We start from the raw sequence: 26,515 nt of genomic DNA, 5'->3' as shown, positions 1-26,515 counted from the left end.
ACACAAGTTATCAAAACAAGTTATATAAAAAATACAGGTTATAAAAATACAAGTTAAAAAAGTATAAAAAAAGTAGACGTTGTACATTTACAAGATTAGTAAAAAAAGTCAATTTACATAGAAGTATAAGGAGACAAAGATCAATCGTCTGGTAAAACATGACAGAGAAATGTTATTTACTAATAGAGTTTATCGAGTTCAAGAGTCACCATCTTATATTTGGGGTAAAGATGTATTTCAAGATAAGTGATATGGGAACAAGAATTAGGAGATGGGGACTGGATGGATTTGGTATGAAGGTTTGATATATTAGATTAATCAGGTTCAGGACATGGGCATAGCCATAGTGTCTTGAGATATTCTTTCAGGTTCTTTTTGAACTGTTTGTGAGAGGTTGTATTTCTGAGGTAGATTGGGAGGCGTTCCATGGCTTGCCAATGGAGTTGGCGAAGAGGGCATCGCCACCAGAATTATTAGCTTTAATGGTTAGGATCTGGGTGCTGTTGGAAGATCGGAGACTATTTAGGTTAGTGTATGGGATCAGTATGCTACACAGAGCGGGGTTCTGTCTGGTTGGTTAATTATTTTCCATGCTTCAGTGAGTTGGTTGAGTTTGAGAAGATTGGGCAGTTCCAACCACCCAAGTTGCCTCAGGTTATGACAATGGTGGGTGCGATATGGAGAACCTGTTATAAATCTAGTAATGTGGTGGTAGGCCAGGAGAGCACGTTTAGTTCACGTTTATGGAGGAAAGAAAGGACTGGGGAGGCATAGAGGAGGGTAGAGAGGAGATGTGTGCGGGCAATGGTAAGTTTAGCAGTAGGAGTTAAAAGTTTTTTATTCTGTACATGGATCCAAGTTTTTTGTTAACAGATTTTACTGTTTGGGTGATGTGTATGTCAAATTTGAGCTTATGGTCAATAGTTACTCCTAGTAATTTGGTACTGGTGACAGGGGTTATGATAGTCCCATTGTTGGATTTGATACAGAAGGCATTATTATCTGTGTTTGGGAGTTCTTTTACTAGGGTAGAGAAGACGTTGGGAAAAAATAATAGTAATTTGGTTTTGGTTGGGTTGAGTAGGAGTTTGAGGTCGGTAAACCATTTTTCTACTAGAGAAAAACAGAGTTGAGTGGTGGTTTGGAGGTTGAAGAGGGAGGCATCAGAGCAGATTAAGGTGGAGTCGTCAGCGTATTGTATGCAGGTGGATTGAGGGATAACTGAGTGAAGGTCATTAATGAAGATGGAAAACAGAAGTGGTCCTAGTATTGAGAATCTTTTCCATTTACTCTTGTTGAAGCTTTCTAGAAAGAAAGCAGCATTTGTCAGACTGGTGAGGAAAGCCTGGGCTGTCTAGCTGTCAACAGAACTGGAGAAACATGTGGTTAGTAGTTTGAAACCTGGAATGTTGGGATGCTTTATCCCAGAGGGATGCAAGAGAAGGTCTGCACTTGATTCCAGTATCCATGAAGGATATCAATGATGAGACTAAAGGAAGGGTAACCACACTTGGCAAGTACAAAAAGGGGCAATGAATATAACTGAGCTCTTCAACCGAAGTACTTTCTGTATGAATTTTGGAATCGGAGGTAATGAGGGATAAGCATAAAGACCACAAGGGCCAAAAGTAGACTACAGCACCTCTTTGTGATGTACTGTGAGGGAGACAAGGGCAAAGAACCTGTGTATCTGTTGTTGTGGGGAGATACAAAGAGATTGCACAAAGGCTCAATCACAGAAAATCTTCTGTGTCACTTACTGAGGGAGACCACAAGTGAGACACAAATGAACCTTGCTGAGTTTGTCCACTAGTATGCTGGATTTCCCCGGTATGTGTGTTGCCACAAGAAAGCAGATGGAAGAGATCTCAGACTGACACATGCTCACTGCCTCTCAAAAAGGGGATAAGATCAGGTTTCCCCGTTTGTTGATATACCAGACCACATACATGTTTAAGTTTGTATTTCCACAGTCCTTAGAAGAAGAATGCCATGAAAGGCCTAAAAAGCTTGTAGGACCACTCTCATCTCTAGAACATTGATATGCGAATTGGTCTCTTGAGGGGGACCACATGCCTTGGACAGTCTGTCCAAGAAATGACCCTCACCCCAACTGGGAGGTATTTGTGGTTACCACAGCTACTGGGTAGACAGACTAAAGGGACAGCCTAGGTATATTTCGTCCAAAAGAATCCACCAACGAAGATAATCCTTGCAGACTCAGTTTGACTGTGAAGGACAAAGGGTGATGCAGAATAGACCACTGAACAGCTAGAGCCCATTGGAGAACACTTATACAGAAACAGGCCATAGGAACTAAAGTTATGGCCACCGTCATCGAACCTATAACCTGACAAGTCTTGCTGAAGGAGAAGAATGAACAAAAATTTGCTGTACCTGAATCTTGATTGTGTCTATACAGTAGGAAGAGAAGCTATCTGACTTACTGTGCTCAGTTGTTTCATATGGACTCCAGGCTATGTACAGGTTGTACGTGAGATTTGGAGGCATTGACTGAAATGCCTAGTCTTTGACAAAGTTGGAGCAAATAGTTCCTGGACTGTTCTAAGTAATGCCTGGATGGAGCTGTGAGGAGCTGGTGGTCTACATATGGAAACACTCAAACACCTGCAGTCTCAGGTAAGCTGCAACTACTGCCATACACTGGCACACTGGGGGATGTGGTGAGACTAAAGGGAAGGGCTCTGACTGACTAGCTCCCATCCAAAGGTGCAGAAATCTTCGAGACAGTCTGTTCATCTTAATGTGACAGTACTCGTCTTGAAAATTGATTCAGCATATACAATTGTCCTTGCGTAAAAAGGGTAAAATGGACTGAACCATGACCACTGACTTCTTCACAAATTGTTTCAGGTTATTAGACCCAAAAAGTACAGTTGTGTACACTTACCATAAATGTAGATGTTTGAGTGTATTCACTGTTGCAGTCATCACACTTGGGTTATCAGCCTGCAGGTAAGCCCTCAGACAGCCCGAATACCAGAGACTTAGCATTTCTGTGTTGGTTGCTGTTGCTCCAAGACTGACATCAGGGGTATAAAAAATCAGGCAGCCAATGCCATTACATCAGTTTTTCTTGCCCCAAATGTCAGAAGCCCCCCAAATTGGGAGCCAAGTTATGGTGGGAAAAACACCACCAGTAAAAAGTAAATACCAATACCAATACCCCTGAAAGGGGCGAGTAATAGATATAGAGAGGAGAGAGAGAGAAGGGGGGCAGGAGGGAGAGAAAAGTACAGTTGTGTACACTTACCATAAATGTAGATGTTCGAGTGTATTCACTGTTGCAGTCATTATATTTGGGTAATCTGCTGGCAGGTTGCCCTCAGTCGGCCTGAATTCCAAAGTCTTGGGTCCTGCGTCAGTTGCTGTCTCCTCTTCCATGACTTCAGGTCGTCAGGGGTATAAAACAAGCAGCAAACGCCATTTTCTTTAGTTTTTCTTGCCCCAGATGTCAGGTGCCCCCCAAACGGGTAGCAGAAAAAAAAAATTATATATATATATATATATATATATATATATATATATATATATATATACATACATGCAACAATACAAACATTACCTTCATCTACAAGCAAATACACCGCAAAGGTTGTAGAAGATAGTGAAGGAAAGCGAGACTCCAGAATAAAAGGGGGATGGCGGGTGGGTAACCTGGACTGCAACAGTTAATACACTCAAACATCTACACTTATGGTAAGTGTACACAACTGTACTATGTTCTTCATGTTTCACTGTTGCAGTCATAACATTTGGGTAGAATCCCAAAGCTATGGATGGGAGGCTGGAGCTAAACTGCATCAGGGGTGGCTATAAGGCCCTGCAGAACTGCAGTGGCAAAGCCTGCCCTGGACTTAGAGTAGAGAGGCAAATGATCATGCTTTGTAAAAGTGTGAACAGAACTCCAAGTAGCAGCCTCTAGAATGTCTTTGGTTGGTACTCCTCTGAGAAAAGCTGCTGATGTAGCTGCAGCCCTGGTGGAATGAGACCTAATGCCCTTGGCCACAGGTTTTCCATGGTCTAAGTAGCAGAAAAGAATGCAGTGGCTTATCCACTTTGAATTAGCCTTTCCCTCTGATCCTGTAGCAAATGTCACTAGTAACTGCTCAGTTTTTCTTAGAGCATTAGTCCTGTTCAAGTAGAATCTTAGTTGTCTGTGTACGTCCAAGGAATGCAGAATCCTCTTCACCTTGTTCTGCGGATTTGGATAAAAAGTTGGCAGATGAACATTTTGGTTAAGAGCCACACTGGAAACCACCTTAGGCATAAATGAAGGATTGGTCCTCAGGGACACCATGTCTGGGTAAAATATGATAAAAGGCTCCACAGCCATGAGGTCCTGAAGCTCTGAGACTCTTCTTGCTGAAGTAATTGCCAGGAGCAGAGCTGCTTTCCAGAATAAAAACTTTAGATCTGCAGTAGCATCTGGTTCAAATGGAGGCAGGGTGAGCTTTTCCAACACATAATTGAGGTCCCATGCAGGAATTGGTGATCTTCTGGGAGGCCTAACATTCTTGGCCCCCCTAAGATACTGCTTTAGTAAAGGATGAGAAAAGATTGGTGGCTCTGTGTTGTAATGAGCCGAGATGGCAGAGGCATGGATTTTTATTGATGAAAAAGATAGGCCTTTGTCAAGCATCTCAGTCAAGTATTGTAAAATCTGAGGAATATTTGGCTCTGCTGCATCAGTTCCTTGTGCTTGGTTCCAAGCACAGAATCTCTTCCATTTATCAGCATAAGATTTTCTAGTACTAGGCCTTCTGGCTTCCAAAATGACATCCATCACAGCTTTACTGAGAGGTGTTGTTTGAATAACTACATGATCAGCCATGCTGCCAGGTTCAGTGTTTGGAGCTGATTGTGCAAGATCGGACTGTTTCGCTGGGACAGTAAGTGAGGTATTTGAGGTAAATACCAAGCTGGGAATTGAGACATGTTCCTTAGGACTGGGTACCAGTATTGGCGGGGCCAGTCCGGGGCAATTAGTATCATCTTTGGTTTCTCTTGTCTGACTTTTAGTAGGACCTTGGGAAGAAGAGGCAGAGGAGGAAAGGCGTAAACTGATAGGCTTTTCCAACTGAAGGATAGGGCGTCCACTTTCCATGCTTGTCTGTGATAAGTCCTTGTGCAGAATTTTTTCAGTTGGTAATTCCAAGGAGAGGCAAATAAGTCTATGTCCGGGCTCCACCATTTCTTTGTTATCACGCTAAAGACTTGTGGATCTAGTTTCAGCTCGTGAGGGTCCATAAGGTTTCTGCTTAAATCGTCTGCCAGAGTATTTTGCTTTCCTGGCAGGAATTGATCTTGAAGATGTACTTGCTAAGTCAAGGCTGTGTCCCCTCAGTGCCATGGCTAGTCTGCAAAGGGGGTATGGGTGTGTGCCTCCCTGCTTGCTTATATACCACATAACCGTGGTGTTGTCCGTCTTTATCAGTAGTTGTCCTGGATGAAGTAAGTCCTTGAAGGCTGTCAGGGCATTTTGAACAGCTAACATCTCTTTTTGGTTGATATGCAGATGCATTTGTTTTGGGGTCCATATGCCCTGAATGCATCTTCCCGCCAGGTGGTCCCCCCCCCATGCATAATCTGATGCATCTGTTAAGGTTTGGTTGGCAGGGGGTAGAGTAAAAGCCCGTCCCATGTTTTGGTGACATGCCTTTGCCCACCATAGAAACTCCTGTTTTAGGCAGGGAATGAGAGGAATCATTGTTTCCAGACTGTGACAATGTTGACTCCATAAACTTTTAAGGTACCACTGTAGTTTCCTCATATGCAGTCTTGCATACGGAATCAGCAGGATGCCGGATGCCATGAACCCCAAAGCATGCAGGGTTTTTGTCTTGCAGGTAACTGTTTTTTGTTGCCATCAGTTTGAAGTAAGTAGTCAGTTGCCTTTGTTTGTCTGGCGTGAGGAAACCCATCTGGGCAGTTGTATTCAAGCTTGCACCCAGGAATGTTATCTTTTGAGAGGGTACCAGTTGTGATTTCTTTTAGTTTATTTTGTACCCTAGGCATGTTAGAAGTCTTTTTACAAATGCAAGATGCTGAAGAAGAATGACCTTGTTCTCTGCTTGAATGAGACAGTCGTCCAAGTAAGGATATATTTGTATACTTCTTTGTCTGCAAAATGCAATTACTGGTGCCAGGCACTTTGTAAAGACCCTGGGCACAGTAGATAAGCCAAAGGGCAGTGCAGAGAATTGGTAATGCATAAAGCCAGCCTTGAAACGGAGGTATCTTCGGCACGATTCCCTTATTGGGATATGCAGGTATGCCACTTTTAGGTCTAATGTCACCAGCCAAGTGTTCTTGCCCAGCATGGGCAGAAGCTGCTGCAAAGATAGCATTTTGAATTTTGGAATGTCTAGTTATGTGCTCAAAATTAATAAATCCAGTATTGGGCGCCAGGCCTCGTATTTTCTGGGTACCAAGAACAGTCTTGAATAAAAACCTTGTCCTTTTTCCTGTTCTGGTACTGGCAGAATAGCCCCCATATCCATGAGGGACGTAACCTGTTTGTGTGCCTCTGCCCATTGATTTTTTGGCAGATCTGGCCAACCACTTGTAATTGGCAGAGTATGGAAGTGGAATCTGTATCCCTGAGATACTATATTTAGCACCCACTTGTCCTGGGTTATTAACTGCCAATTTTGAGCATAAAGTGCTAATTTTCCCCCCTAAGGGTGATGCCAAAAGGTAAGTGCTTGGTGATGGCAGACGGAAGTCATTGAGACTGTTTACTGTAGGGTTGTGCTTTATTTCCTCCAGATTTGGAGGTAGAAGCACTCCATTGCTTTGACCTGTAAGAATCCTGTGACTGGTATCTAGAACCTTTAGGGCGCCTGGATTTGCCCCGTTGAGCTCTGTCGGACATAGGAAAGGGCCAATTTTTTGTAGGCCAGTGACTACTGAATCTTGGTGGCTGCACTTGTAAGAAGTCTTTTACAGTTTGCATAGACTTCCATTTTCTTTAAACCTCTTCTGCCTTAACACCAGAGTATCATGCTGTAAACGTGCATCCAGCAATTTAGCTTTAACATGATCAGGCAAATTTTGCTCTTTCAGCCAGTCATGCCTCCTAATCACAGATCCAGTAACTGCGGCCCTGCAGGAGGCCTCTAAGGAATCAAAACCACATTGTAAAGTATGCTTTCCAACTTGTTCTGCTGCATGCAATAATTCCTGCAATTCTTTATTTTCTGCACATTCAGAAATCAACATCATTTTCTGTTTCAGTAATCCCATAACATGTTGTTGATACTTGAGCATATGAAACTGGCAGTTTAAGGCCCTAATTGCCAAGGTTGAAGTATAAACCTTCTTTCCCCATCTATCCAGTGGCCATGAATCTCTGTCAGAGGGGGTAGGATTTTTTGCTGTTGAAGCCTTAACACCTTTTGGACCCTGTGAAATAGTTTCAGGGTCAGCAGCAGGGTTTCTAAATAAAAATTTGTGGGAGTCAGGAACCCTGTAATATCTGTCTGGCTTGCTGGGAGCCGGAGGTAAGGAGTCTGGAGTCAAGCTTGACTCCGAAAACACATCATCCACAATGTCTAAAATAGGAGGTATGGCTAAAGGCCTATGCTGAGGGAGAAGAAGGAAATCCCGGAGCCTCTTTTTTGATTCTGAGAAATCTTGACTCTCCCAGTGAAAATGCTCCCCTCAAAGTATACAAGGTTTCTCCAAAGGAATAATCTTTAGCAGGTGATGCAGATGGGATAGATTCCGCTGCATCAGAATCCTCATAGGGTGGTATAGATAATTCCTGATCAGAAGAGGAATCAGAAGAAATAGAAACCTGATCTGAAGATTCATAATCAGTGTCTTGCCTAGGCCTCTTATCAGGAGGGGGTTGTGAACCCCTGATCAGGGCAATTAGGTCTTCAGCCATTTTGATCATCTGTTTTTTGGGCATAGAGGCCTGTGCACATGGCTCATGCGTCATCTTTTTAGCTTTAGAAGTTGCTTTTGTCTTTGATTTTGAAGCTGGCGTCAGTTTTATATAAAAATGGTGTGGTCTGAATGCACCCTCAGAAGCCGGTGCCTGCTCAGTGGCTACGGACCCATCTGAGGGAGAGACATCCGTGGGTACAATACTATGAGAATCTCGCGGCATGCGGGACTCAACATGGGTCTTGGTAGGGGCCTGCGACTTGAAAGCAGCAGATATCAGGGGCTGCGAAAGTGCGTCACTGAGTACCGGCGACTGGCTTAGGAGAAGCTTAGTCGTCTGTTTTGGACCTCGACGGTCTATCTCTGTCCTTTTCTTTGAATTTTTTGTGTACTCTGGTAGTCGGATTGCTATCAGACGACATTTCAGGATAGTTAAATCTGTTTCAAAAATATTTTGAGGCAAAGATATACCAACGCTTAATAGTGTGTTGGCTAAATCTAGCACAAAACCGACAGCTAGGCACGTTATGATCAGGGCCTAGGCAAGGAATACAGTAAAAATGAAAATCCTTATGAGGTATTTGCTTCCCACAAGTAATACAATTATTAACTTTTTCTGATATCGGTATGGAGCAAGAAAAAAGTTTCCCCAACGGGGTACTTAGCTTTAGTGAAGACTTCAGTTCTGAAACTCGAATTCGAAAATTTCAGGAGTCGGCCAACCGGCACTTGCAAACTACTTTTGCTTTTGGCACTGCGCGGCAAGAAAGACTAAAGAAAATGGCGTCGGCTGCTTGTTTTATACCCCTGACGACCTGATGTCATGGAAGAGGAGACAGCAACCGACGCAGGACCCACGGCTTTGGAATTCAGGCCGACTGAGGGCAACCTGCCAGCAGATTACAGAAATGTAATGACTGCAACAGTGAAACACGAAGAACATCCAGAACTGCAACAGTGAATACATTTAAAAATTTACATTTATGGAAAGTGTACACGACTGTACTATGTTCTTCGTGTTTCACTGTTGCAGTCATCACACTTGGGTAGATTCCCAAAGCTGAATATGGGTGGAGGCAGTCACTAAGAGTTAGGGCTGGCTAGAATGCCTTGCAAGACTGCTGTTGCAAAACCTGCCCTGGATTTGGAGAAGACAGGCAAGGGTAATGCTTGGTGAAGGTGTGAACAGAACTCCAGGTGGCAGCTTCCAGGACATCCTTGGTAGGGACACCCATGAGGAATGCTGTAGAGGTAGAAGTTGCCCTAGTGGAATGTGTTCTGACCCGATGAGGGACTGGTTTCCCATGGTGTTTTCAGCAGAAATGGATGCAAAGTGCTATCTATTTGGAAACTGTTTGCTTTGAAATGGCCTTGCCCTTTGCCCCTGTTGCAAAGCTGACTAGCAACTGGTCAGAATTTCTGAAGGGCTTAGTTCTATCAAGGCAAAATCTGAGTTGTCTGTGCACGTCCAAGGAGTGCAGGATCCTTTACTCTTTATTCTGAGGATTAGGGAAGAAGGTAGACAAGTGGATGGATTGACTGAGAGCCACACTGTACACCACTTTATGCATAAAGGAAGGGTTAGTGCTGAGGGAAACCCTGTCCGCATGGAAAATAATGAAGGGTTCCACAGCCAAAAATGTTTGTAGCTCAGACACTCTTCTAGCTGAAGTGATGGCCAGAAGCAAGGCTGTTTCCTAAGAGAGGAATTGTAGCTCTGCTGATGCTGCAGGCTCAAAAGGGGGCAGCGTGAGCTTTTCCAGTACAAAGTTAAGGTCCCAAGCGGGGGGGGGGGTGCTCTTCTTGGCGGCCTTAAGTTGTTTGCCCCCTCAGGAACTATTTGATAAGAGGGTGAGAGAAGATAGGTGGCTCAGTGTTCTAATGAGATGAAATGGCAGAGGCATGGATCTTAATGGAGGAGAAGGACAGGCCTCTGTGAAGTAGACCTGCTAAGTAATCCAGGATTAGAGGCAGGGAGGGCAGGGTTGTGTCCTCTCCTTTAGACTGAATCCAGGAACAGTACCTTTTCCACTTATCAGCACAGGATTTCCTTGTACTGGGTCTTCTGGCTTCAAGGATGACGTCCAGCACCAGCTTGCTTAGGCTGGTTACTGGGGGAGAAATTCAAGGAATAAGCCAGGTTGCAAGATTTAGGGTTTTGCAGTTGCGGATGCAAGATCGGTCCCCCCCTGCTGAGAGAGCAGTCTTGGGTTCTGGGTGTAGGTGCCAGGGTGGCACCAGTGACAAGCTTTGCAGGAGTGGGTACCAGTGTTGGCGTTGCCAGTCTGGGACAATCAGAATTGTCCTTGGTATGTCCTGTCTTATCTTCAGCAATACTCTTGAGAAGGAGGGGAAGACAGATTGAGAGATTGACCCACTGGAAGGATAGGGCATTCACTTTTCAAGCCCTGCTGTGAGATGTCCTGGTGCAGAATCTGCTGGGGTAGCAATTGCTGGGGGAGGCAAAGATATCCACCTCTGGGGTCCCCCATTTCTGAACCAGAAGGTTGAAGGTTCTGGGCTGTAGTTGCCACTCATGTGGGTCTAGTGGATTTCTGCTTAAATAGTCTGGCAGTGAGTTTTGTCTGCCTGGCAGGAATTGAGCTTGCAGATGGACCTGCATGTCCAAGGCCGTGTTCCACAGGGCCATGGCTAGCCTGCAGAGTGGGTAAGAGTGGGTTCACCCCTGCTTGTTGATGTACCACATAACTGTGGTGTTGTCTGTTTTTATTAGCATGTGTCCTGGAGAGAGAGAAGGGATCTGAAAGCTGTCAGAGTATGCTGCACAGCTAGCATCTCTTTCTGGTTGATGTGCAGATGAATTTGATTTGGGCTCCAGTGGCCCTGAATGCACTTGCCATCCATGTGTGCCCCACAGGCATAGTCTGATGCGTCTGTGGTTAGGGTCTGGGCAGCGTGGGGTAGGGTAAAGGCAGTCCCTTGTTGAGGTTGCATGCTGCTGCTCATCAAAGGAACTCTGTCCTTAGAAGACAGGGTATTATGGGAATGACAGTTTCCAGGTCCTGAGAATGTAGGCACCAAGGACTTTTTAAGTGCGACTGAAGTTTCCTCATATGCAGTCTGGCATATCGAATTAGTAGGATGCATGGGCCATGAACCCTAGGGCCTGCAGGATTTTCCTTGCACATAGCTGGGTTCTGGTGGCCATCTGAGTGAAATAACTTGTCAGATAGGCTTGTTTTACTGGAGTGAGGAATGCCATCTGGGATCCTGTGTCCAAGCTTGCTCCCAGGAATACAATCTTTTGACTGGGGACTAGTTTTGATTTCTTTTCTTTGATGGTGTACCCCAGGGAGGTTAGAAGGTTTTTTCCAAACGTCAGGTGCTGCAACAGCATTTCCTGACTGTCTGCCTGAATCAGGCAGTCGTCCAAGCATGGGTAAATTTGAATATTTCTCTGCAGTAAGCAATGGCTGGGGCGAGGCATTTTGTGAATACTACGGGAGCCGAGGATAAGCCAAATGGAAGTGCAGATAACTGATAATGCATAGATCCTGCCCTGAAGCGTAGATATTTTCTGCATGACTCCCTTATAGGGATGTGCAGATAGGCTTCTTTTAAGTCTACGGTGACTAACCAGGCATCCTTGGCTAGCATAGGCAGAAGCTGCCTGCTGCAGGGTGAGCATTTTGAATTTTGGTACCATTAGGAAGGTGTTGAGAATGGAAAGATCTAGGATTGTGCGCCAAGTGCCTTCTTTTCCGGGTACCAGGAAAAGTTTGGAATAAAACCCTTGACCTATCTGTTCTGCAGGAACAGGTTGAACTGCCCTTACGGAGAGCAGGGATTGGACTTGGTTTTGAGCCTCTGCCCACTGGTTTAGAGGGAGGTCTGGGAACACTTTTGGGGTTGGCAGTGAGTGGAAGTAAAATTTGTGCCCCTGGGATACAATGTTCAGGGCCCATCGGTCTTTGGTGATGGCAATCCAGTTTTTTGCATGAAGGGCAAGTTCTCCCCCTAGGGGCACAAGCAGTCGGGCAGAGAAAGGGAGTGGAGTTGAACAGTCATTGGGAATTCTTTCCAAAAGGGGGTGGTTTAGCACTCCCTGCTTTAGAGGTGGAGGCACTCCAGTGCTTAGATCTCTGCATACCCTGAGACTGTAGTCTGGGTGGTCTGCTTCCCCTGAGTCTAGTTTGAGATGGCCTTGAGGGGGCAGGAAAGGACCAATGTTTCGAGGGACAATGCCTACTAAATCTAGGAGGCTGTACTTGCAGGAATTCTTTGACTGTCTGCACAGATTTAGCTTCTTCAATCTTTTTAAGAACCTCTTCTGCTTTGCTGCCAGATTGTCCTTGTTCAAAGGAGCATCTAGTAACTTGGAATTGACATGATCTGGCAAGGTCTGCTCCTTAAGCCAAGCATGCCTTCTCAATACAGAACCAGTGACTGCTGCCCTGCAAGATGCTTCCAGGGCATCAAAGTCACACTGCAATGCATGCTTGCTCACTTGGCTTGCAGAATGCATAAGCTCTTGCAATTCTTTATTTTCTGCACAGTCTGTAAAGGTAGCTATTTTTTGCTTAACAACTTCCATAATATGTTATTGGTACTTCAGCAGGTGAAACTGACAATTAAAAGCCCTAATGGCAAGTTGCAGAGGTAAATAATTTCTTACCCAATCTGTCCAAAGCTCTGGAATCCTTGTCCGAAGGGGTAGGATTCTTAGCTGTAGTTGCCTTGATACCCTTAGTCCCCTGGTAAATGATCTCTGGGTCAGCAGTAGGATTTTTGAAAAGAAATTTGAGAGAGTCAGGTACTCTGCAGTACCTGCCAGTTTCCTAGGGGCAGGGGGTAAAGTATCAGGAGTAAGACTGGATTCCATAAAGACATCAACAACTTCCAGGACTGGTGGTATTGCTAAAGGCCTGTGTTGTGGCAAGTCTAGAAACTTTCTGAGTCTCTTTTTGGACTGAGGATAATCTTGGCATTCCCAGTGGAAATGCTCTCTAAAGTATGTAAGATTTCACCAAAAGAAAAATCCTCTGGAGGAGATGCAGAGGGAATGGATTCCTCTGCATCAGAATCCTCATAAGCAGATAAGGGCATGTCTGCATAATCAGAAACCTTAGAGTCGTCGAATACGGTCTGTTGAAGCTGTTGGGGACTGGTCTCCTTTTCTCTTAGCAGGGGAAGGCCGACTTCCCCTAATCAACATAATAAGGTCTTCTGCCATTCTAAGCATTTTTATTTTGTGGCAGGGGAGCTGCATGCACTTTGGTCATCGGTTTTCTAAGCGTATAGCGTATTCTTGGCCTTAGAAACTCGGTAGTTTTAGGCAGAACTGAAGTAGTCGGTTTGTGTCAAACATCGGTAGTGTGGAGAACTTCCTTAGAAGCCGGTGCCTGCTCAGTGGCTTCAGACCCATCCAAGGTAGAGACATCCGCTGGTTCCATAGTCAAAGAGTATTGCGGCATACCGGACTCTGAACTGGTATTGATAGAAGCCTGCGAATCTAGTGAAGCGGGCATCAGGGGCTGCAAAAGTGCCTGAGTACTGGCGAACTGATGACTAGCTTAACAGAAGCATCAACGGCAGGTTTGAACCTGTGCAGCCTCTTTGCCCTTAAATTTTTTCAGAAAATTGGTAGTCGGATGGCTTACGAAAGTCATTTCGGAATACGGAGATCGAGAACAAAAGTGTTTACCAACAATAAGGGCCCGATAACAAATGGTTTGGGCGGTGAACAAGGCACAAAACTGACAGCGAGGTACTTCGTAGTCTGGGCCTAGACAGGTGACACAGTAAGAATGAAAATCTCGGTGTAGTATTTGCTTTCCACAGGCAAGACAATTAACTTTTTCTGATATTGGTTAGAGCAAGAAAAAAGGATCCCCAACGGGGTACTTGGCTTTAGAAGACTTCAGGATGATTCAATTTGTAAACGAAAACTTAGGTAGCGGCTGACCGGCACTTGTTTACTCTGGGAGAATGTTTCTTTTAAATAAGGGCGAAATAAGGATGTTCCATCAAAGGGAGCATTGATGAAACAAGACTTAAAAGGCTCTGCAAAGTCTCAAAATGCATCCAAGTATGTCTCCCAAAGGCTATGGCTGAAGTAGCCTCTTTACTTTAAGCAGCATGGAATATTAACCTCCATGATACACTGGAAAAAGTACAAAAGAGTGGCCGGCTCTGAATAGGATCTCCTGCAGTCCTCTACAAACAGACTCAGAGAGGGATTTGGACAGTTCCTTGGTAAAATCCTTCTGTAATCTTGTGAACAGCGCTAAATAATTCAGGGACCTCAGGGCAAAGGTTGCTGAAGCAAATATGCTCTTTCCAAACCTGCAAAATCCCCTGGACTCTCATTTAGGGGGATAGACAGAGGAACTCTGCTAGTTTCTTCTTCGTGTCTGCTGCCACAACCACAGCATCAACAGGGACTCCCCCTTTGCCTCCAATGTGGTTTGCACTTCTGTTGTCAAAAGTTTGTGTGGGCGTCAGGGAATTGGTTCACCACAGTCTGGTTCCTTTCACGCCAGGCAGGAGATTAAACTGACAAGTTCATCCACTGGGGGAGTCACCCAAACCATAGGTGGGCCAGAACCAAAAGCTTCCAGAAAAACAGACTCCGCCAAGAAAGGGGCATCTGAAAACCATCCACCATTTTAAGAATTTTAAGGATCTCTCTAAATGAGACATCTGGTGGAAATCTAGGGAACCCTTCCCCTTTGTAGGAATCAGTATCGTCCGAGAGAGATTCCATAGGGGAATATATGTATCTCTTTTGCAAGTTCTCTTTTGGAGGACCTTTTCAGAGAGATGATCTGGAGAGTTATCCGAACACAGGGTAAATTCCTCAATGAAAACCGTCTTTATGCTAGATGATACAAGCTGTCAATGTGGAGTAAGCCTGATGAGGCTCAGGGCTTGGATCCAAAGGGGAAATGGATGCAGGACCCAATGATGAAATAGTCGAATCCCTCTCTTGAGAGAAAGCCCTCTGCACTACCTCAAAGGCTCACAGACTGGGAGAAGCTCTGGCTGGCTGCACCAGACCCAAAAATAGCAGAGCTGCCAGGCTCCGACCATACCCAGATCAGTGCTTCGAGGCAGAGTTGGACCCAAGCTGTTCAATCCAGAGGCTCTGATGAACAAAGATGGCTACAACATCAGAGGGGATCCCAACTCTCCAGATGTGGTGCCGATGTTTAGTTTCACAGGCTCATCCCAATTCAGGTGAACCAGAGCTGAACTAGTCAGGGAGGCTGTCGGAGCCAAACACCTAATTGTCCTAGGATCTGACACTGACACACTTGGGGCTAAGGGATTCAATGGCTCTGAAACCGGAGGACAGATCAGATGAGGAGATATCACAACATGAGAAGTGGTCAGGAGGCTCATAGATCCCATGGAAGACGGTGCTAGAATAAACTCTATCTGAATCTGAGATCTGAAGAATTTCGTCACTGTCCTATCTACCTCAGCTTCTAATACACTTCTGCAGGACCTAATGGACAAGGCTGTCATTGGTGATCTAGACTCTCTCCAAGGTGTCCCCTGAAGAAAAGGAGAATGCATCTGAGGAAACACTGGTTCGATTATGCAGTCTGGTGAGTGGATTTGAGGAGATTTTGAAGGAATGAAGACTGGATCCATGGTCATTGGAACAGTGTTTTTTTTTCTTACGAACCAATGACGTTGGATTCAAAGTTTTCTGGATTTTCTTTTTTGCGGTAGCTCCAATGACAGCGGAATCCAAGTAACAACCTTCGCAAAATTGGTGGGGGATCTCTAGAAATTCCTTGGGATCCAAAGAGGATTTTACAGATTTGCTGGGGATTTGAGCCCTGACTAAGAACAGGAAAAAGGAGAAAGCAGACCCTTAAGCACCAATTTATTGCGTCTAGCACTCAGAGCTCTTGAATTAATTACAGCACAAATGGAGCAGTTAGTGTTAAGGTGCGTTGCTCCAAGGTAGTAAACATACTCCCTGTTTATCTGAATTGGGATTCTTATGCCCACAGGAAGTGCATTTTTTTTAAATCCTATTGTTTTTTTGCCACATTGAAAAGAGAAAAAGGGGTAGAAATAAAAAGCAGGAGATTTTTTTTTTTAAATGAAAGCAGGCTATCAACAATGGTAAAAAAAAAATATCATATAAAGGGTAGAAAAGATTAAAAGTAGAAAGGTACAAGTATCAGTTATGGTACATCAGAAACTACTTACCAGTAAGAAAAAGAAAGTTATAATGTTAAAAAGTTAGCAATCGGAATAGAACTCGCATGTTAGACAAAAAATGGGAGAGGGAGGAGATACACATTTAGAAAAAATAGTTGAGAGATAACCACTTACAAAAAAGGCTAAAATTATTATCCAGTATAATGCTTATAGAGTGAGCCTTGTCTGTGTGAGAAGACGGTAAATGAGATCTGGGGTACTTTTGGCTGACTGGGAAATTATGGGTAGAGGGAGGCGCTCGAGAGTTGATCTGTGGTCTAGTACATGTGGACAAGTCAGATCAGAGGTCGGATCCAGCACCCATACACAGAGGAAGCATGGAAAGGACATCAGATGTAACGTTAACCTCAGCACCACTGTGTAACCCTATATAACTTTCAATGAAACTCAAGAGATTCATCGAAGGCCTAATCCACTTCATGGTTTAGTATGCATTAGTGCAAAATGCCTCTAAAAATTACATTTCTGTGCTTAATTTAGTCTCAGTACAACATATTTGCTGGCCCTATGTATTTCAGAATAATACAACGGTCTTGTCATGCAAGAATTTATTTGGCCTGCACTGATCATCATTATTCCTATGTACACAGGCAACCTTTTGTTGGGTGTTAACATTTGATCTACCACTTCAAATGCACAATATTGATAAACATTCTAAAGTGGTTCCTTCAAAAACATGAAAGGAAAACAGGAATCCAATATATAGAAAAGAAAAAGTCAGTACCTTGCCACTGGTATTGGTTTTGAGGATTTCCTCCCTTTTATTTTGAACTCATGAGCTGCCGCCTCAGCTTCTTTCTCTGCTTTAAAAGCAGCATTTGGAGGTACAGAAGGAACACGAATTCTCAAACCAAACAAATGCTTCTTTTTCTTGATTTCTTTGCCTGACATAAACCTAAACAAGACAATTTATTTAATTATAGAAATAAAATGGTTTCCATGTTCAACAATAAGCTAAGGACACAAACACTCATTACTTACATAGTCTTGTTTTCTGTAAGAGCCTGCAGAACATGCTGATATCGTTCAGATTTTGGAGTATCAGAAAGCTACAAAATGAAATAAAAAATTATTAATTATAAATGAAAACATGTTACTGATATGCAAAGAATGTCCCCACTTTTTGCAGTTTTATGTAATCCATGTGTGTTCAAATTTGGTTAGAAAATCATTAATAAACCTGTATGAAGATTGGTGCAACACAGTGTGCAGGGAGTTGAACAATACTCAGCTCTGTTTTTTTCTGAGGAAAAAGAAGTTATGTACTCACCATAATGTTCCATCTGTGTTGTTGATCTTCATTCATTCTTGACGAATGGGACTCTTCCTGGAAAAGGTTCAGCCGTTATACATCTCTCGCCAGCCAAAAAAACTCTCGAGCTAAGACTCTACCCACAATCCTTCTCTCTCCATTAACTCAGATTGAGTTTGCAGATTATAGCAAGAATATTTATAGGAATGAAAAGCAGAAGCAAAGTCCAAGGAAGCAATCCTATGGAAACCCAGGACAAGGGTTTGATCTCCCAGGAAATTACAGGAACGACAAAAGATCGAAAACACAGATGGAACATTATGGAAAGTATATAACTTCTTTATCTGATGTCAATTTTCGTTCATTTTTGATGAATGGGACAGAGTCCCAAGCTACTTCAGACCCTGGGTGGCCTCTTATGGAAAGATATTTCTGACAAACATAAAGCCAAAGGATGCTCTTCCCCTGGAGACCATATCCAATTTTTAATGAGTGATAAAGGCATGACGTGTAGCCCAAGTTGCAAATGCACAAATTTCGTCCATAGAAACTTTTGAATGAAAAATTGCCAATGTGGCAACTGATCTGGTTGAATGCGCTTTAACAGAAACAGGTAACTTTTGGTTTTGTGCATAAATAAAGGTAACACAATCTCTCGGCCACTTAGATAAGGTCACTTTTGATGTAGCTTATCCCACCATTGCACCAGAAAAGGAGAAGAAGAATTTATCTGATTTCCTGGACTCTCTAATCCTGTTCAAACACATAGTTGCCTATATACGTCCAGTAAGTGTAAGCAATATTCACCTTTGTTAGGAAACTTGGGGAAGAAGACTGGTAACTCAATACTTTATTATAGGATTCAGAAACCATCTTAGGAAGACATGAATGGTTAGTTCTCAATGACACCCTGTCTTAATGAAAAATGATATACGGGGGTGGGGGGGGGGGTTGTACATAACACCTGGGTCTCAGAGACACATCTGGTGGAAGTGATGGCTACTAGAAAAAGAGTTTTCCAGGAAAGGAATTTGAGATGGCAAGTGCCTGCTGGTTCAAACAGAGGTAGTACTAAAGATTGCAAAAAGTACAGTTTTGTACCTACCATAAATGTAGATGTCCGATAGGAATGCATCTGCAGTCCTTACAAATGGGTTGTCCTGTCGTCAGGCAGCCCTTCGGTCGGCCGGATTCCAAAGTCTGGGTCTGGCCTCGGCTGGTGTCGCACTTCACCCGACGTCATAGCTGCAGTTCTTCGGGTATAAAGGCATCAGCCGACGCCATTTTCCTCAGTGTTTCTTGCCCCAGATGCCAGGTGCCCTCTTGGAAGGCTAAATTTGGATAAATGCCAATGATTCCAAATAGTAGAGAGCAAACACAAAAATAAGCATGTATGTACATATATACAAACAAATACACCATAATAGATTCCCCCAGCTAGCTATAAGATGGGCAAATACCCTAGGAGCACCACAGAGGGGAAGGCGGGTGGGTAATCCTGACTGCAGATGCATTCCTATCAGACATCTACATTTATGGTAGGTACAAAACTGTACTATGTCCTTCAAGGATGCATCTGCAGTCCTTACAAATGGGTAGAATACCATAGCCAAACTGGGGGAGGTGGAAAAATAAAGTTATGGTGTAGTTAGGGTCCCTTGCAAAACAGCAGTGGCAAAACCTGCTCGGGATCTAGAGTATAAAGGTAAATTATAATGCTTGGCAAATGTATGCACGGAGCTCCAAGTAGCAGCCTCTAAAATGTCCTTGGTAGCCACTCCTCGTAAGAAGGCTGTGGTTGTGGCTGTAGCCCTTGTAGAGTGAGGCCTGATGTTCTCTGGAGTTTTCTTTCCATGGTAGGAGTAACAAAATCTAATGCAATTTCCTATCCACTTGGAGATTGTCTGTTTTGAAATTGCTTTTCCTTCCCTTCCTGTTGCATATGCTACCAGCAGCTGGTCAGTTTTTCTATTGCCCTTGGTTCTGTCCAGGTAGTAGCGTAATTGTCTATGTACATCCAAGGTATGCAGCAGTCTTTCCCCCCTGTTCTGTGGGTTGGGGAAGAATGTAGGTAGGTGGATAGCCTGATTTAAAGAAACTCTGGAAACCACCTTAGGCATAAAGGAAGGATTTGTTCTCATGGACACTCTATCTTGATGGAAGATCAGGAAGGGTTGCACTGCCATTAATGCCTGAAGTTCAGATACCCTTCTTGCTGAAGTGATTGCCAGCAGGAAAGCAGTCTTCCATGATAAGTATTGCAATTCTGCTGTTGCTGCTGGTTCGAAAGGAGGAAGTGTCAATTTTTCTAGCACAAAGTTCAAGTCCCATGCTGGTAATGGTGGCTTCCTAGGAGGCTTTACATTTTTAATTCCTCTCAGAAACTGTCTGAGCAGAGGATGTGAGAAGACAGGAGGATCCAAGTCGTATTCTGCTGAAATAGCTGATGCATGAATTTTGATGGAGGAATAGGACAGGCCTGTGTGGAAGAGCTCTGCCAAGTATTCCAGAATGTTGGCGATGTTTACTAGTGACACATCATCTCCTTTTGCAGTACTCCAAATGAGATATCTTTTCCATTTTGCTGAATAATTTTTTCTTGTTGAGGGTCTGCGAGCCTCAAGGATAATGTCTTTAACCCTTTGGGATAAATTTGGGTTAATTGGTCTTATGCAATGTTCCAGGCAGTCAGCTACAGAGTTTGCAGGTTTGGATGCAGATTGTTGTAATTGTTCTGTGTTAACAGCAAGGGAACCAGGGGTAGTGGCCATATTTGTTCCCGAGACATGCTCCTCAGTAATGGATACCAATGTTGTCTTGGCCAGTCTGGAGCAATCAGAATGATCCTTGGACGGTCCTCTTTGATCTTCAATAGCACTTTGTGCATCAAAGGAAGTGGTGGGAATGCATATGCTGTCAGGTTTTTCCAACTGAAGGATAGGGAGTCCACCTTCCAAGCAAGTGGGTGGTACGTCCTTGTGCAGAATTTCTTTAGTTGGTGATTGCGTGGGGATGCAAATAAGTCTATTTCTGGGAGTCCCCATTTTCTTGTTATTGTTTTGAAGATGTCCGGATGCAGCATCCATTCGTGGGCATCCGTGGTAGTCCTGCTTAAAATGTCTGCTAGGATGTTTTCTTTTCCTGGTACAAAATTGCTTTTAACTGAATGTTGTAGCTCAGGGCCACATTCCAGAGATCTAGTGCCATCCGGCAAAGAGGATACGAATGTGTGCCTCCCTGCTTGTTGATGTACCACATGACTGTGGTGTTGTCTGTCCTTATCAGCAATGGACCTTGTTGAAGGAATGGTCTGAATGCCTGAATTGCCAGTTTTACTGCCAGCATTTCCTTTAGATTTATGTGTAGGTGCAGCTGGTTTTGAGACCATAAGCCTTGTATGCACTTGTCCAGCATGCGTGCCCCCCAACCGAGGTCTGAGGCGTCTGTCGTGATGGTTTGGCTTGGTTGAGCACTGTGAAAAGGCAATCCTGTGTTTGATTGACAAGCCTGAGCCCACCATAGGAATTCTTGCTATCAGATGGTTCTGTTTTGTTAAGGCCAAGAAGTAGAGAGGTAAGCTGCTTCTGTTTTTCTACTGTTAGGAATGCCATTTGCCTTGATGTGTCCAACTCTGCACCCAAAAAGGTTATTCTCTGGGATGGTATCAGCCTTGACTTTTTTATATTGACTGTGTATCCTAGGGCTTGTAGCAGATAAATGACTCTTTGTAAATCTTCTGCTAGCTTGCTTTTGCTGTCCGCTTGTATCAGGCAGTCGTCCAGGTATGGGTAGATTTGGATTCCCTGAAGCCTGCAATGAGCAATTACTGATGCCAGGCATTTCGTGAACACTCTGGGTGCAGTAGATAAGCCAAAGGGCAATGCTGAGAATTGATAATGCTCGGATCCTGCAAGAAATCTGAGGTATCTTCTGCAGTTTGGTCGTATGGGGACGTGCAGGTATGCCTCCTTGAGATCTAGAGTCACCAGCCAAGACTCCTTGCCCAGCATGGGAAGAAGCTGCTGTAGGGTCAGCATTTTGAATTTTGGAACGATGAGGAATGTGTTTAATGCGGACAAGTCGAGAATAGGTCTCCATTTGCCTTCTTTTCTTGGTACCAGGAAGAGTCTGGAGTAAAATCCCTTGCCCTGCTCCATAGATGGTACCTTTTCTACAGCTCTCATCCTTAATAATTGGAGTATCTGTTTTTATGCTTCCGTCTTTTGATTTGGAGGTAGGTTTGGCATTCCTCTCTTCCCTGGTAGAGTATGGAAGTGAAACCTGTAACCTTGGTCTATTATCTGTAAAATCCAGTTGTCTCTTGTGATGTAATGCCAGTTTGTTGTAAATAGGGCTAGCTTCCTGCCTAAGGGTGCTTGTAGTTGTTCCCTGGTAGGCGGTGCCAGAGCCAAGTCACTGTGATTGACCAGTAGTTGTGGTGGTGGCTGTGCCTCGCTGGTTGTTGCCCTGCCACTGACATCCTCTGTAAGCACCCCTGGATTGGCTTCTGCCTCTTGAACGCCTATTCCTGCCTCTCTGAGTTCTGGAGGAGTCTGGAAAGGACCAATTCTTGGAGGGCCAATTCCTGCTAAACCTCGGAGGTTAGACCTGTAAGAAATCTTTTACTGTTTGGACAGATTTTGCCTTCTCTTCCATCTTCTTCAGTACTTGTTGTGCTGGAGAACCAAACAAATTGATCTTATCCATAGGAGCATCCAATAGTTTTGATTTGATATGGTCTGGTAATGCCTGTTCTTTTAGCCATGCATGCCTTCTGATGACTGTGCCAGTCATGGCTGATCTAAAGGAAGCCTCCAGTGCATCATAGCCACATTTTAGGGAATGGTTACTGACTTGTTGAATGTTATGTACCATTTCCTGCACATATTTCTTGTCTACTGTTTCATCTGAAGACACTTTTTTGGTTAACTGATCTAGCAAAAACTCTTGATACTGCATCATGTGAAATTGACAGTTCAAGGCCCTAGCTGAAAGAGTAGCAGAAGTGTAAACTTTTTTACCCCATCTCTCTAGGGATCTGGATTCCCTTTCAGAGGGGAGGGTTTTTGGAGGAGGCTGCTACAGCCTTAGGTCCTTGGGAGATAGTCTCTGGATCTGCAAGGGGAGCCTTATACAGGTGGTAATGTGTGTCCGGGACCCTGTAGAATCTATCGGGCTTAACAGGGGCCGGAGGCAGAGAATCAGGAGCAGTGCAAGCATCATTAAATGCATCATCTACAACAGAAAGAACTGGAGGAATGGCTAAAGGCCTATGTTGAGGTAAATGCAGAAAAGTTCTAAGCCTTTTTCTGGAATCTGAAAAATCCTGGCCCTGCCACTGAAAATGTTCCCTCATAGCATGCAGGGTTTCCCCAAAGGAAAATTCCTCAGGCGGAGAGGTAGAAGGAATGGACTCTTCACCATCAGAGTCTTCATAAGGGGAGTATGGGGCCTCCAGGTCATCAGAGGAATCATCTGTAGACACTGGCTCAGGGGGCTCAGCTCTAGGCCTCTTCTCTGGAGGCGGGTGAGAGGCCCTGTCTGGTTGAGGTTGGGATCCTCGGATTAAAGAGATAAGATCCTCTGCTAAACTAAGCATTTGTGAACTAGAGCTAGGCCTGTGAGAGGGGGGCTTAGCAGGCACAGATTTAGTAGTTTTAGCTGCTTTAGCCCTGGCAAAGGCCTTAATGGACATGGCTGCAGGTGGCCTAGCAGCTCCACGTGCAGGGGTTGAAATATCCAAGGGAATAGTGTCTGATAATTCCTGAGAAACTGTAACAGCAGGTGGGATATCAGAAGCCGATTCCACGAGGCTGGAAGAGGCCTCGGCTGAAGGAAAGTTTTCGGCTGAAGGAGGAACCGCAAGCTCGGTTTCAGCCGAAACCGAGACACTCGCGGTTGGCTTAACCGCGGTTTCGGCCAAAACCGCGGACCGCGAGTGTCGGTCCTTTTCCTTGTGTTTTTTAGATATTTGCGAAGTCGGAGGATCCGACGGCATAATATAAGCAAAATCGGAGCCGAAAAACTCCTCAGCAAACTCCGACCGACGTCTAAGCGTCCGCCGGTTAAAAGAAGCACAAGCTAGACAAGCTGTGACGTCGTGGTCTGGGCCTAGACAAGGTAAGCAGTAAGAGTGGAAATCTTTATGAGGTATTTGTTTCCCACAAGTTAAACAGTTATTCACTTTTTCTGACATCGGCTGAGGCAAGAAAGAGTCCCCAACGGGGTACTTAGCTTTTAGAAGTCTTGATAGTATTCGGTAGTAGTAATTTCTGGTTCTGACCGACCGGCACTTGCGAACAGCTTCTGCTTCGGGCGCCACGCGGCAAGAAAGACTGGGGAAAATGGCGTCGGCTGATGTCTTTATACCCGAAGAACTGCAGCTATGACGTCGGGTGAAGTGCGACACCAGCCGAGGCCAGACCCAGACTTTGGAATCCGGCCGACCGAAGGGCTGCCTGACGACAGGACAACCCATTTGTAAGGACTGCAGATGCATCCTTGAAGGACATCCAAGTTAAGCTCCCATGGAACTAAGGGATCTTTGATTGGAGGTTTTAGACACAAGGCACCTTTTAGATAGAAACACCTTGCATAAGTAATGGGAAATTAAAGAATGGTCATCGTATCCATTGGGAAAATTAGAAATGACTGCTAACTGAACTCTAATGGTGGAAGCAGAAAATCTCTGATCAAAAAGGGTGGCTAAAAATTGCAACACTTTTTCAACAGGTGCCAAAAAGGGGTCCAAGTTGTTTTCAGAAGCCCAAATTATCTACTGGAATAGAGTCTCCAGGAGGAAGGTCTATGGGAAGCCAGAAGATTTTTTTTTGTATGGGTGAAGTTTATTACTCTGCCTGGCGACTAACGGAATTGGAGGAACCAAGCTGTGAACATGAGACAGTGTAGATCTGAATGCACCAATACCTGCAGGTGAGACAGCAGGTCTGGGACTGGGTCCAGAATTCATGGATGGTGACTCAAGTGAGGTCAAAGAAAGGAGAAACAAATTTGCCTGGTCCAGAAGGGGGGGGCATGAGAATCACTTTGTTTCGCAACCTTAGGGCTTTCTTTAGGAAGAGGGGTATGAGACAGAAAGGCATAAAGAAGACCAGAGGGCCAATCAAGAAGGAGAGTGTCTCTCGTGGTCTCCCCCCTGATGGGTATTAGGGCAAAGTTGCTATTGGTTGGGGAGGGATAGAGATCGCAGCAAGGCTGGGCCCATCAGCGAAAGATTTCCTTTGCCACTTTAGGATTGAGAGACCACTTGTGAGACAGTAGAAAGTGTCTTCTCAGACTGTCCGCTATCATGTTGGAACTCGTAGGTACTAGGCTATCTGCACGAGGGCATTTATAAGCCTAGCCAGAATGTGTCTGCTTTTGCCGCCCCATTCATTAATAAACTGCGCCTCTGTCAAGCAGAGCCAATGAAGTGCTCCCAGGGGTGTATTTTCTGTTACCCATCCACTCCGTCAAGGCTTCTCTTGAAGAGTGTTAGTGAGGGGCTCTGCCTAATGTAGTTAGGAATTTTGTTCCAAAGCATGGGGAATTCTCTGTGACAGGGATCTATCTCTCCAGCATGTTCTATTTATTGTTGTAGTGAGGTTTAGCTCACTAGAGCGCATGGCTCGCAGTGACTTGGATTTCTTTAGGTGGAGCATGTCCATCAATTCTGAGTTGGACATGGCTTTGTAAGTCAGGCAGAGATCACCTCTGAGTAAGCGATATGCCACTGAGTACAGCCAGAGTTTTTTCAGTCGGGCTGCATAGGACATATGTTTGAGGCCAGTAATCCTCTTGGTGAGGTGCTTTTGTGGTCTTTACAGCTGTTGGAAGTGTCTTGTGAGGTACATCCCAAATGGGGCATTGTACTCTATGATGGGTCTGATGAGTGACGAGTAGAGGGGCACTATAACCTCTTTATTTCTAGATGCGAACCCCTTAGTAATTAGATGGGCCACACAGAAGGATTTCTTAACTACTTTGGCAATATGATTGTCAAAGGAGAGATTACTATCTACCTGGGTCCCTAGATCTTTTATTACCTCTTCTGTATTAAGGGGGCTGCCGCTTATGTGGTAATTCGTGGGTGTTTTGTTTTTTCCAAATGGGATGACTATGCATTTTTTGGAATTTAGCTTGAGGCCATGACTTTGACACCAGGTGTCTGTCTCAGTAAGGCCTTTTTGAAGGATGTCTGTGTCAGCCGGAGAGTCAATTATGGCTCCCAGTTTGCAGTCATCGGCGAACTTGGTTAGCCATAGTCCTCATGTGTTTGCCTGTACTTCTGAGAAATACATGCCGAACAGTATGGGTCCCAGAACCAAGCCTTGCGGGACTGGTTTAGAGTCGGACCTGGAGCCCGCTATTCTTACCGTGCGAGTTCTGTCTGTAAGCCAGTTGGCAACCCATCTTGTGTGACAGGGGTTTATGTTCAGGCTGGTGAGTTTTTCTAGAATACCCGAGTGAGGAATGGTGTCGAACGCCTTGGCGAGATCAAGGTAGGCTGTGTGAACCACCTTTCCCTCGTCTATGGCCTTGGTGACTGTCTCGAAGAAGTCAACCAGGTTTAGTAGGCATGATCTGCCCTTAAAGCCAAACTGGGTTGGGTCAAATGTTTGGAGTTTCCCAATATCTGTTAATGAGTTCCATGATGATGCGCTCCATAGCCTTGCACACCAGGCTAGTCAGGCTTAAGGGGCGATGGTTACCAGGGTCAGCTGTGGCCCCTCCTTTGTGGAGCGGAATAACCATTGCTGTCAGCCATTCTATGGATACGTACCCTGTGGAGAGGCTGAGGTTGAACAGCATGTTTAGGTGGGGGGTTAGTTCGTTCTGTAGTTCGTGCAAGACGCAGCCTGGGACACCATCTGGCCGCACTGATGCTGTGTTTTTGGCTTTTGAAAGGGCTGTTTTCACCTGTGCTTCTGTGATTTCTGGGAAACTACACTTTTCCGGTATTGTTGTGGGCTCTTTTGAAAGTGAGAGGGGGGTGAAGTTTGCACTGAATCCATCTGCCAGGATGTTGGCAATATCAGTAGGTTCAGTATATTTTGTACTATTTTCAACTAGCTCAGAGCATATCTGTGAGTTGCCACTTAGATTCTTGACATAGCTAAAGAAGGCTTTGTGGTTATCTTTCAA

General features: G+C 44.6%; 1 protein-coding gene across 1 annotated transcript in view; it reads right to left on the bottom strand.

The window, feature by feature from the left end:
* The window catches only part of MTF2 (metal response element binding transcription factor 2), a gene marked incomplete in the record, with an annotated part of 1,616,286 nt that overhangs the window by 235,399 nt on the left and 1,354,372 nt on the right, over positions 1-26,515 (bottom strand). The window contains 2 exon segments of the mRNA XM_044085679.1: positions 16,844-17,014; positions 17,101-17,168. Of these exon segments, the coding sequence (XP_043941614.1) occupies positions 16,844-17,014; positions 17,101-17,168 (239 nt within the window).

Source organism: Protopterus annectens, chromosome 10.part0 (assembly GCF_019279795.1).
Source record: "Protopterus annectens isolate FY-2018-M chromosome 10.part0, PAN1.0, whole genome shotgun sequence".
Classification (NCBI taxonomy): domain Eukaryota; kingdom Metazoa; phylum Chordata; order Ceratodontiformes; family Protopteridae; genus Protopterus; species Protopterus annectens.
The sequence above is the reverse complement of the archived record's forward strand: the minus strand, read 5'-3'. Positions and strand labels throughout refer to the sequence as shown.